The sequence below is a fragment of the Stegostoma tigrinum genome, chromosome 38 (genome assembly GCF_030684315.1).
Source record: "Stegostoma tigrinum isolate sSteTig4 chromosome 38, sSteTig4.hap1, whole genome shotgun sequence".
In the NCBI taxonomy this organism is placed as follows: domain Eukaryota; kingdom Metazoa; phylum Chordata; class Chondrichthyes; order Orectolobiformes; family Stegostomatidae; genus Stegostoma; species Stegostoma tigrinum.
The window spans coordinates 15,656,065-15,669,509 of record NC_081391.1 but is presented as its reverse complement, the minus strand read 5'-3'; the positions used below and the strand labels follow the sequence as shown (position 1 = coordinate 15,669,509).

The 13,445-nt window shown below is 40.7% G+C and overlaps 1 protein-coding gene across 1 annotated transcript in view; it reads left to right on the top strand.

Moving 5' to 3' along the window:
- LOC125446947 (F-box only protein 47-like) overlaps nt 1-11,290 on the top strand; it is a 44,934-nt gene extending 33,644 nt beyond the window's left edge. The window contains exon 10 of the mRNA XM_059640832.1: nt 11,178-11,290. Within this exon, the coding sequence (XP_059496815.1) occupies nt 11,178-11,290 (113 nt within the window). The remainder of the gene's footprint in view (nt 1-11,177) is intronic.
- The last annotated feature ends 2,155 nt before the right edge of the window (nt 11,291-13,445 follow it).

Here is a 13,445-nt window from a genome sequence, read left to right as displayed (position 1 = left end):
GAGCTGGGCTGGTTGTGTGGTGCAGTGGGGGGAGGGGACGAACTGGGCTGTTTTAGGGATGCAGTGGGGGAAGGGGAGATTTTGAAACTGGTGAAGTCCACATTGATACCATTAGGCTGCAGGGTTCCCAGGCGGAATATGAGTTGCTGTTCCTGCAACCTTCGGGTGGCATCATTGTGGCAGTGCAGGAGGCCCATGATGGACATGTCATCTAGAGAATGGGAGGGGGAGTGGAAATGGTTTGCGACTGGGAGGTGCAGTTGTTTGTTGCGAACTGAGCGGAGGTGTTCTGCAAAGCGGTCTCCAAGCCTCCGCTTGGTTTCCCCAATGTAGAGGAAGCCACACCGGGTACAGGGGATGCAGTATACCACATTGGCAGATGTGCAGGTGAACCTCTGCTTAATGTGGAATGCCATCTTGGGGCCTGGGATAGGGGTGAGGGAGGAGGTGTGGGGGCAAGTGTAGCATTTCCTGCGGTTGCAGGGGAAGGTGCTGGGTGTGGTGGGGTTGGAGGGCAGTGTGGAGCGAACAAGGGAGTCATGGAGAGAGTGGTCTCTCCGGAAAGCAGACAGGGGTGGGGATGGAAAAATGTCTTGGGTGGTGGGGTCGGATTGTAAATGGCGAAAGTGTCGGAGGATGATACGTTGTATCCGGAGGTTGGTAGGGTGGTGTGTGAGAACGAGGGGGATCCTCTTTGGGCGGTTGTGGCGGGGGTGTGGTGTGAGGGATGTGTTGCGGGAAATACGGGAGACGCGGTCAAGGGCGTTCTCGATCAGTGTGGGGGGAAAGTTGCAGTCCTTGAAGAACTTGGACATCTGGGATGTGCGGGAGTGGAATCTCCCCTTCCCCCACTGCATCCCTAAACCAGCCCAGTTCGTCCCCTCCCCCCACTGCACCACACAACCAGCCCAGCTCTTCGCCCCCACCCACTGCATCCCAAAACCAGTCCAAACTGTCTCTGCCTCCCTAACCGGTTCTTCCTCTCACCCATCCCTTCCTCCCACCCCAAGCCGCACCCCCATCTACCTACTAACCTCATCCCACCTCCTTGACATGTCCGTCTTCCCTGGACTGACCTATCCCCTCCCTACCTCCCCACCTATACTCTCTCCACCTATCTTCTTTACTCTCCATCTTCGGTCCGCCTCCCCCTCTCTCCCTATTTATTCCAGTTCCCTCTCCCCATCCCCCTCTCTGATGAAGGGTCTAGGCCCGAAACGTCAGCTTTTGTGCTCCTGAGATGCTGCTTGGCCTGCTGTGTTCATCCAGCCTCACATTTTATTATCTTGGAATTCTCCAGCATCTGCAGTTCCCATTATCTCTGATACTAATTCAGCCCATTGTTTCACAGTCTGACTTTGAAAGCCAAGTGGAAGTTTACTCTCTGGTAACCTTTCTTAATTACCAAGATGGCAACTGCGGTTGTATAACTCAGAATCTGCTAAACTACTACAATCTCCATCTGGACCGTCAGTTGTCAGTATATATATTAATTATAGACTCATACAACAGAAAACGTTGCTGAACAGTCCAGCGTGCTTGTGCCTGTTCTTTGCAAAAAGTTGCCAATTATATCTACTCCCTGCCTTTTCCCTATTTTCTCCACTTTTCAACTTTTTAAGCAGTTCCCTTGTGGAAGTTACCATTGAATCAGCATAAACCATCAACACATTTCGGATAACACAACTTATTAAGTAAAAAAAATTCTCCTTATATCCCCTGGGTCTTTGGCCAATTCTTACATTATAATTAGTTATTTCTATGGTAGCTGGAGGTCAGTCACTCTGCTCTCACATCTCTACAAAAAAGATGTAGTAAATACTGGAGAAACTCATCTAGTATGAAGAAGTCATACAGGCCTCAAATGCTAACTCTGTTTCTGTCTTCACAGATGCTGCCAAACTAGCTGAGTTTCTCCAGCATTTTCTGAGCATGTTGCAGATTGCCAGTATCCATAGTATTTTGCTTCCTTCTCTACAAGAGTTCCTCAGGGAAGTGGTCCTCCGTCAAACCTTCTTTAGCTGCTCCACCAATTACCTTCCCTCATAAGGTCAGATGTGGGGATGTTTGTTGATGACGCACAATGTTCAGAACCATTCATGATATCTCAGATACTGTGCATTCCGTGTTCAGATGCAGCAAGACTTGAACAATACCCAGGTTTAGACTGACAAGTGACGAGCAATAGTCGCGCCACACAGTTGCAATGCAGTGACCACTTTCAACCATTGCCCTTCAACAATGTTATCATAACTGAATTCCCTACTGTCAATATTCTGAGGATTACCATTGATCAAAACTGCTTAGTAAGCAAAAAAACACTGAATCAAAAGTTATGAATCCCACAATGATTAACTTATCCTGATTCCTAAAGCCTTGCTGCCATGACAAAGCACAAGTCAGGAGTATGATGGCATCCTCCCAACTAGCCCTAATGAATCAAGTTCCAATAACATTCAAGAAGCTTGAAACCATCCAAGACAAAGCAGCTCATTCTGTGGCACCACATCTACAAACATTTACTTCTTCCACTAACAATATTCAGTCGCAGCAACATATACCATCTGCAAGATGCACTGCAGAAATTCACCAGGGATCCTTATATAGGACTTTTCAAATCATGCCTACACCCGCTATTATCTAGAAGGACAAGGGGCCCCAAGAAATAGAAACACCATTGTTTCTCTAAGCAAGCCACTCTGAGGTTTCACGCATGCTGATCAGTATGCTACTACATTGATTTCCAGTTCTGGAAGCTGCAGGCACACATAGACCTTAGAGGTTTGCGCAGTGGAAAAGAAAATTACAGGGAATATAGAATACCACCACCTGCCCTCTCAGACACTCACCATCCAGACATTGAAATATATCACTGTTCCTTCACTGTTACTGGGTCAAAATCCTGGAACTCCCTCCCTAACGGAATTTTGGGTGTACCAACACCAAATGGATTGCAGCATTTCAAGAAGGCAGCTCACAACCACCTTCTCAAGGGCAAATGGGGACGAATAATAAGTGCTGACCCAGCTAGCGACACCCACATTCCTGAATGAGTAACAGTAAGTATTCTGTGATTACCTTCCACCTGCAATTGGACAGATACTCCCAAATACTTCAAAATTTTGAACACCTATGTTAAATATTTAGTTCTGCTTGCCTTTTCTGCTCTGGGGTAAGTATCCCAATTCCTCTAGTCATCCCTTTGAAGTTGGAGGCCCTCTTCTGTGGTCCCATTGTAATGGAATTGTGCTGCTCCCTCTCCAAAACCTTGACATTTTTGAAAGAAGTGAAAACAAGAATCAGCTTTAAAGATCCAGAATAGTATTTTAGAGTTCAGAGTTGCTTATGATTGTGAATTAACAAACAAAACTTCAACAAAGTGAGCTTTTTTGTAGCCATGGTGCTTAAAGAAAGCCATGCTGATTGAATGGCTGTGTGATCCCACAGGCAAAATAGACTTTCCTTGCTGAGTTATGACACATGTTTCATTAGCAATGTTCAAAACAGGAAAATATATAAACTGATCTTTTGAAATCTGTACTACAGTCGGGCCTTTAATTCAAACAGTGAATTTAAAATAAGAGGAAAGGAGATACTTCTTCATGCGCAGAGTAGGTAAAGTGATTATAATTCCCGAAGTCTGCTGTCTCATTAGAGAGAGACAAATGCTGGTGGTTTAACCTGAATGTCGCCGCACCTCAGGTGATTGGAGAGGTTGAGAAGGAGAGTAAAAACTAAAAGAACTGCAGATACTGTAAATCAGGAACAAAGATGCTGGAAAAGCTCAGCAGGTCTGGCAGCATCTGTGAAGGAAAAAAACAGAGTTAACATTTTGGGCCTGGTGACCTTTCCTCAGAACTCGTTGAGAAGGAGAGTACTTCATGGTAACCTCAGCTAGTGTGGGAATTGAACCCACAAAATTGGCAACACTCAGGATTACAAACCAGCTAACGGACCTGTTAGAATGTGGCAGTAATGTTCTTTCCGGAAGTACTGAGGCAATTTAAAGATGCATTTAAGAAGAAAAACAAATGGGTGAAAGGAATAGAATAGGGCTTCCAAAACTGGGTAGCAATTTTGATAAAAGAAAACTGAAATGACATGTCAATCCAAATCAAACATTCTTTTAACTATCTGTTATTCAATCATCTGTGATATGAATAAATTGAAGCCTGTGCAATTGGCATGGATAATGGTTGTTTGGCATGGGTAAGATAAAATCTGCAAGGAATAAGAAAGTAAATCGCATAGACCTTGGAGGTCTATGCAGTGGAAAAGAAAGTTACAGGGAATGTAGAATACCACTACCTGCCCTCTCAGCCACTCACCATCGAGACTTGGAAATATATCACTGCTCCTTCACTGTTATTGGTTCAGTATCCTGGAACTCCCTCCCTAATGGCATTTTGGGTGTACCAACACCAAATGGATTACAGCATTTCAAGAACGTAGCTCACCACCACCTTGTATTTATTTAGTAATATTTGCGTGATAAAGTGCCTCAATGCACTTCACACAAGTTTTACTAAACAAAATATGGTGCTAAACTACATTATTAATACAGATGATCCAAAACTTAGTGAAAGAGGTATTAAGGAGTGCCTTAAAGGAGAAAGAGTTTATTTTCGAAGATGTGTTGGAAGTGATTCGAGAGCTCATGGTCTAGGCAACTGAATACAAGGCCACGTCAGTAGTGCAAATAATATGAGCAGAGATATCTTGGAGAGTTGTGGGGCTGCAGGAGGTTACAATACCGGAAAGATGAAGCCATGGATACATCTGAAAAAGAATTGAAAATTTTAAAATCACAATGCTTTTTGACAGGAACCCAGTGTGAATTGGTAAAATCAGAGGTGTTAGATGAACCAGTCACAGCAGCAGAGGTTTACAGAGCACAGAATGTGAGAAACCAGCATGCGTCGCCTCTAGAGATAACAAAGGAACGGATGAGGAGCTCAGCACAGATGAGCTGAGGCAGGAATACAATCAATGTTGTAGATATTAAAAAAAATAGTCTTAGTGATGGCACAAATATGTAGCTGAAAGCTCATCTCAAGGTCAAGTATCACACAAAGATTGCAAACAGTCTGATTATGTTTAAGAGATTTATCAACTTAAACGATGGAATTGGTGCCTAATCATCGCATTGGCTCCAATTCTACTAATATTTAATTGAAAGAAATTTCAGATCCTCCAGTCCTAGATGTCAGAGCATTGAAACAGGTTATCTTAAAACTTCTTTAAATTGGCATTTCTGTTTTTGGGAAATAATGGCAGTTAAATCAGAAAAGTACACTGGAGAAAAAAGAAGTTGATATGATTAATGGGGCTGAAATTTACTAAACCCTAGGAAGTGGGTTGGGCCACAAAATAATGACTCCTCAACCATGCCCTGCCTTCACGTAATTTTACTGAATCAGAAAGGCCAACAGCCCAAGAAGGCAGACAGACAGTTTGTACAAATAATGACCCAACTGGGGACAAGATAGCATGATAGTAATGTCACTGGACTGGTAAGATAGAAGACCAAGTAATTGCAATGGCAATATGGGTTCATATCTCACTATTGCAAGCAGTGGAACTTCAAAAAAAAGTAAAGTCTAAAATCTGAACTGTAAAGTAGTCGCAGCAATGGTAATCCAGAAGCTATCGCCAATTGCTGTAAAAACCCATACCCTTCCCCAATGTATTTCAGAGAAGAAAATCTGCTGTCTTTATCTGGTCTGGCCTACATGTGCCTCCTGACCCAAAATAATGTAATTGATTCTTAACTGGTTTCTGAGGTGGCCTAATAAGCTATTTAGTATGCAATACAAGGGCAATTAGTAATGAGCAACAGCAACAAATGTTGGCCTTATTAAAGAATAAATAAAAATTATGGGGCCATTTAATGGTGCTATCAGAAGAGGTCATTGGTTAAATGGTGGCAGTCTTCCAGCACAGCCTGAGGTGGGAGAAGGAGCTGCTTTTAGAAAGAAAGTTGAGGCTGCGAGCTGTGAAGGCAGCACCCACAGCCCTAGTGATTTCTCCAGATTTCTTCCCCTCCAGCTCTGAGCCTTGTACATGTTTAAATAAAATCATTTTCCCACCTTCTGTAGGCTGCAGGCCTCCTGGTGATTCTGCTGATTAGCTGCCACCCTGTGATTCTGAAGAAGGCCTTGCCAGCTGCTTACACATGCTGGCAATGTGCATTCCTCACCGACGTTGGGCTGTCCATTTGGTAAAATTCAGCCATGTGGAGTGCAATTTTGTAGTATTAATGTATAAACATTTATTTTGCTGTGTTCATTTTGCCTGTTTATGATTTGAGTTCATGTCTGTTTTAGATCCTCTCATCTACTCCCTTAATTCATCAGAGCTGAATTCATCTTAAGTTGTGCAAAATGGCATTAACAAATCAACATATTTTACACTTGCACATGAATTTCCTCACCAATAACCGTGAAAATTTGGTGGAGTGTAAAGTAAGCTGTCATTTCTCTATTTCCATTTTGTACAATTCCAACTCCAGTCCTGGATAAATTTTGCTGGTAGTATTTCTTCCAGAAATTGAAGCATTAGGTGAGAAAATAAATGAAACTACTGGCAAAATAATTAGTAATTTCACTTCAGTCTCTTTCTTTTATTCATATTTTCAGAGATCTTGTTCTAATTGTGAAACCATGTCAGTCTATACCCTCTAACAAACACAGTAAAAAAGCCGTTCTGACTGTCACAGTAATCTGAACTGACAGCTCCTACTCCCTCCAATGCAGCCTTGCAGCTTTCCCTTTCTTAAAACAAACGACGGAAAAATATGATAGCAATTATGACAATCGGCTTAATAAACTATGTATAACAGGAAATGGCAAGATTGTTTGAATGATTGCATGGAAGTAGAATATATTTGTACAAGAATTCATCTAAATGCTTTTTATTATCCCTCTTTTCCCCTTCACATGTCCTATTCACAACTCACTTTCCTACCTATCTTTATGCCATCATTAAATTTAGCTACCGTGCCTTCACTCCCTTCATCCAAATCATTTATCTAAATTGTAAAGATTTGAAGCCCCGGTGCCAACTCCTGTGACATTCTACCAGCCTGAAAAAGACCCACTTTTTCCTACTCTGTGCTGCCTGATAGCCAGCTAATTTTCTATTCAGAATCACAGCACAGAAGGAGGCCATTCAGCCCCTTGTGCTGGCAAGAGTATGTTAAATGAGCACCGTTACTTAGTGCCAATCACCTGCTTGTTTTTCCCTTTACATGCACCTATGTTTTTATCCAAAAAGAATCATCCAATGTCCTCTCAATTGCCTCAATTGAACCTGATTCCATACCTCAACTACTCGCTTCCCTTGCTTCTTGTGCAGATCACTTAAAATCTATGCTGCCATGTTCTCATTCTTTTTACGAGCAGGAACAGTTTTTCCCTATCTGTTCTATCCAGTCCGTTCAGGATTTTGAAAGCATCTGTCAGATCTGCTGTTGCCTACTTCTCTCTCAACCTCAACAAAATATCTTGATAACTGAAGTTCCTCATCCCTGGAACCTTCCACATGTAAATGTTACTCCCAATGCGTTAAGCTTATACATTCAACCATTGTATGGATATGCACAGAAACCTCTACTGGGAACTTAATTTTTAGTGTGCTGTTACATTTGGAAATGACCATAGGTTTTCATTCCATTCAGTCACCTATGCAAGCTAGTGTCACCATGAATTGTATCATCTTACGTGCTTGTGGTTTTCAAACATTTCTGCATTTTGCCTCTGTCTGATGATGATTTTGTGGAAACTGGTATTTATGGCAGCATTGTCTTATCGTGGTCTTTGAGCAAACTTGGTCTTTTGCAGCAACACAAATCTCTTTTAATCCCTAATGCAACTAATTAACTGTAATCTTCTTTCTAACTTTATTTTTATATATTTTTAATGTGAGCATCTCTGGCTAGGCCAGCATTTATTGCCTATCCCTGATTGTTCTTGAGAAGGTGGTGGTGAGCAGTCTTCTTGAACCACTGCAATTCATTTGGTGCAGCTACATTCACAGTCTTGTTAGGGAAAAAGTTAGAAGATTTTGGTGTCCAGCTTCCTGAGTGTTATTGGAGCTGCACTCATCCAGGGAAATGGAGAGGACTCTTTCACATTCCTGACTTGTGCATTATAGATGGTAGACAGGTTTTGGGGAGTCAAGAGATGAGTTACTCCTGTAGGATTCCTTGCTTCTGACCTGCACCTGCAGCTTCAGTATTTATATGGCTATTCCAGTTAAGTTTCTGATCAATGTTGACCTCCAGGATGTTGATGGTGGGGGAATTCAGTGATGGTGATGTCAATGAATGTTAAATTGTTGGAGCTGGTCATTGCATGGCACTTGTGTGGTAAGAATGTTACTGGTCACTTGTCATCCTAAATCTAGGTCTGCTCTGGATCATGCTGCATTTAAACATAGATTATTTTGTTATCTGAGGAGTCATAAATAGTGCTGAAAATTGTGCAAAAATCATCAAACATCCCAAATTTTGACCTTATGTTGGAGGGAAAATCATAGATAAAACAATTGAAGATGGCCGAGCCTAGGACACTACGCTGAAAATCTCCTGCAAATATGTCTGGAACCAAGATCACTGAGCACCAACAACCACAACCATCTTCCTTTGAGCCAGGTCTGACTCCCAACAGATGGAAATCTTTCCCCCGATTCCCCAGTAACTCCAGTTTTGCTAGGGTTCCTTGATGCCACGATAGTAAGTTATCACGGTGCAAATACTGCTTGATAGCACTGTTGATGATCTTTCCATCACTTTATTGATAATTGAGAGCAGACCGAGGGGATAGTAGTTCGCTGTGTTTTAATAGTCCTGCATTTTGTGGACAGGACATACCATCGTAATTTTCCACATTTGTTGGTTAGATGCCAGTTTTGTAACTGTGCTGGGATGCTTGGCTAGGGGAATAGTAAATTCCGTAACACATGTCTTCCATAGTATTGCTGGAATGTTTTCAGAGCCTATAGCCTTTGCACATTCAGTGTCCTTCATCTATGTGTTGATATCATATTGAATGAATCGAGCAAACACCGGCATCTGTGATGTTGGAGAGATCCGGAGGTGACTAGATGGATCATCCCCTCAGCACTTCTGGCTGAAAATTGTTATAAATACTTCAACCTTAGCATTTACACTGATGTGCCGGGCTTCCCCTTCATTGGGAATGGGGATATTCATGAAGTTTCCTCTCCTCTACCAACGAGTTCTTTAATTGCCTACCACCATTTTCAACTGGATGTGGCAAATCTCCAGAGCTTAGGCCTGACCTGTTGGTTTGGAATCACTTAGCTATGTGTATCACTTGATGTTTATGCTGTTTGAAGTGCAAGTGGTCCTGCATTGGAGCTTCATCAGGTTGATACCTAATGCTTTGGTTTGCCTGGTGCTGCATCTGGCATGTCCTCCTATACTTCTCATTGAACAAGGGATGTTCTCCAGCTTATTAATAATGGTAGAGTGGAATATATGCTGGGCTATGAGATTGCAGGTAGTGTTTAAGTACAATTTTGTCCCACTGATGGCACACAGAACTTCATGGATGCCCAGTCTTGAGATGTTATAACTATTTGAAGTCATTTAGCACATTGTTAGTGTCATACAACATGATGAAGAGTATCCACAGTGTGAAGATGGGACTTGGCCACCACAAAGACTGTGCGATCGTTACTCCTACTGACAGTGTCACATACAGATGCACCTAATGAACTCATGTTAGTGAGGATGAGGTTAAATATATTTTTCCGTCTTGTTAGTTCCTTCATTACTTGTTGCGGATGCAATCTAGAGGAATGACTTTTATCAGAGTAATTTATAACTGAGTGGCTTGCTGACCCAATATTCAATAGGAACTACCACATGGATAGATTAGACTTGCTAAAGTGACAGAAGGACTCCCTTTCTTAAGGAGCAATTTGAACAAATGGAATTTATATTAATCGCTTTCTTACAGGACTGTGGACATATCTGCACCGCATGGAGTATTGTGGCTCAAGAAGATGGTTCATCATCACTTTTTAAGAGGCAATAGAGATTGATGATAACGCAACCAGTGACACTCACATCCCATGAAAGTATAAAAATCAAACAACTTTCAGTTGTTTTTCTAATGATCGTGATAGGTAATGGCTCACTCTTTGTTGCTGTGGCAACATGCACTTTTTACATATGTGTTGTGGATGGAGTTGATAAATGCTTCAAGTTTCTTTTCATCACATGGCTGATTGGGAATCTTTCCCATTTTTGCTACTTGCCATTGGCGTGTGTTGGAATGATTTACAGGTTGATGCTCAATCTTTTTGTATTTTTTGGTACTAGGTTGTAAATTGCCTCTTTACATATTGATTTTGTTGATTATTTAGCGCAGACAATAGCTTTAATAGCAGAAAAGAAATAGCCAATAGAGAACAGTTATTGAGCCTGACAACATGAAAGCAATTAACATTACAATTGCTTACAGCTGAGTTGACATGATCATTGAAATAAACCCAAGTTAACGGCTGAATTTGTGCCTTTGTTAATCTATTTCCCTCGTACTGTGAAGCTAAGTAACAATATCAAGCAATTCCTCCAATTAAGTCAACAAAAAAACCTCAGACGAAAAGAAAAATCACTCACACCGTGTTCATATTCCTGATTGCTATCGAGTGAATTGCAAGAAAAGACCTTCTGAATATTTTGAGAATGGGTTTATGCTCAACATGTTTGACACTTCATGGTCTAATATTCTACCAATGTTTACTGCCTGGGATCTATTTGGATGAGGTTCTGGCATCTGCTAAGATCAAGAAACTACAAATCAGCAAACTAATCTTCAGAAGAATGGTGGGAAAAATACAGAAAATTAAATTCAACTAGCACAGGGTTGCAATTCCAGTTATCTGGCATCTGATGACAGCTTTATATTTAATCCTGCATTCAATTCCATTGACGTTATTGTGTCTGAGTGTTGAGAGGCATGTATAAACTGGCAGATGTGACATCAATTTTGTGTTTCTACCTAAGTTGATTCCACCTTTGTAGAAATTAACAAATGGACTTTGTAGCTGTTTTAGAATATTTGTTTTATCTAGCAAATGAGATGAACTGATTAAATTGTTGATCTGATAAAAGCTAATTTGTTGCTGCATTGTTTGTATTGCAGGTGGCCTGGATGAGGATGAAGGCGTAACGTATAATATGTACAATATGGTGAATGCCCAAGCAGAGTTTCATAAAGAAGTCATGCTTTGTGCCTTCAGCAGCATCCTAACATGAAAGGCATTCTTGAAACTAAGAGGCGTACTTTACGTAACCTAACCTATGGCCAGAACAAGCAACCTTCTACATTTTTTTGTTTTTGCCGTTTCCCTGGCAATTGAGAAAATAAGATCGCTTTCCTTGACTTAGCGTTCATTTTGAACCTTTTTTAAGGGTAAAAGTTATTCCAGTTAATATGGTGAAGCTGCAATCTCTCGTCACTACAATTTGATTCAAGCGCACATGGATTAAATTGAAGACCTAACCTTAAACTGTGTCAATAAGTAGGTATCTTTCCAATAGTTATTATTTTTATACTGACTTTCTTGTTTCTACACCATAAGAATGCAGGAAGGCAATTAAACTTAGGTATTGGTTCCCAATATAATCCAACACTTGACACAAAACGGTACCAACTCATGATCATCAATTCTATTCCTCTTTATGGAGTGAAGTCTCAACTCTCACAGGCTTCTATACTGACAAAATGGCTGAATGGGAAATCAAATGTGCAAACCTACATCCAGGATGCCAAGATGTGAAGCTGATGAGTGTCCAGTAATGGATTGAACAAAAAAGCAAAAAGCAAAATCTGGAATGCAAAGCTTAGCTTTCAATCATTTATGATTTTAATCTTTTTGGACATTAACCTTTCAATAAATAATCCATTCCTTGCCCATTATAAGATGTTTTCCTCAAAGAAGTTACTTTAGGGATTTGGGGTGACAAATATGCAGTCTGTTGTGTTAATATATTACCCTATATTCCAAATCAGGAAATCTAGCTTTTCCTCCATGTGACAGCTGTGCTGTACATCAGATGTGTATTTGGAAGTGCTGATGCTTGCAAATATTTCACATAACACGCATTTGAGTTAACATGCTACAGTATGCACTTCACTATGTAACATGTAGTGCTATTAACACATTATAGAAACTGTCTGTAATGTCTAACATCTGACGTTCTTACGATGCTTGTTGAGATCCTGATGTTTAGATAGGTTAAGGTAATGTCTAGCTTATATGGAGTTTGGATGCAAGGATTGGGCACTGAGGTTAATTCACTGACCATTTTGCTGCTGGTTTTCTAGTCAGTAAAATCAGCAGTTGGAGAATTAGCCATAGGGATCTCTGATCCAATTTTCCAACCCGTGCTCCTGTGAACCAAATGCTCATAAATAAAAAGAAGTATCAACTCATAACTCTGGAAAGTATGACACATGGTTGTGTTAGATAAAATATTACACAACATATCTTTGTCCAAAGAACAGCTGGGGCAAAATGCTGCAGAGCCTTTGTGACTTGCCCACAGTAGATTTTGGCATGCCATGAGGCGTGTCTCATTTGGCTGAAGATATTGGAAGTCACTTTCAGGTGTTGGATACTGATGGGGAAGCAGAGTAGACAGAATTGCATTTGCAGCCTATCGAAGTCAATAAAATTGAATAATGGAGTATACAATGGCCAATCTCTACAATTCAGCCTCCCTAGCCATGCCCTTCTACAACCTTAAACTTTTTGGTTCTCGAAACCTTTTGTTCTGCTTCAAAGCTGCTGTTACTGCTGCTGCCAAGATAGCTAAAAATTAGATTAGTAGGGTTACTTTAGAAATTGGCTGCATCTTGTGATGAACTTAACTCTAGTGTCCTGACATCTTCATTGAGCTAACACCACTTCTCTCATCTTTACTGTTTAATAAATCTGATATTTGATACTGAAAAGTAGATAGAATAAACTGATGGTGTAGTGCAATGTGGAGAAACAGGGTGACTTTTTGGTGAAGTTTAAAAATTTGTTGTACTTAAAGCATTGGTTAATGTTTTCATATAAGGTCCCCATGTGTTATTTTAACCAAGTCAATAATATACTTAAAGTAAATGGTTTAATCATTTTGTTGAAACACACACATTGGAACTTGATACAAATCTGTTAACTAAAGTGTCCAATGGAACTTAGACTGCACAACTTTGACTTAACTCTTCAAAAAGAAATACATGGAACTTATGGGACCAGAACACTTTTCAGTATCTAGTTACTGGCACTAATTTTTTTTTTGAGCCCAAAATTATTGGTGGATCTCTCACAGCCCAAGTAAATCATCAAGCAGTAATTGTCTTCCGATCAATAGGAATACATTGTGTTTGGTGTGGGGACCTGTAACAACTATTAGTTGC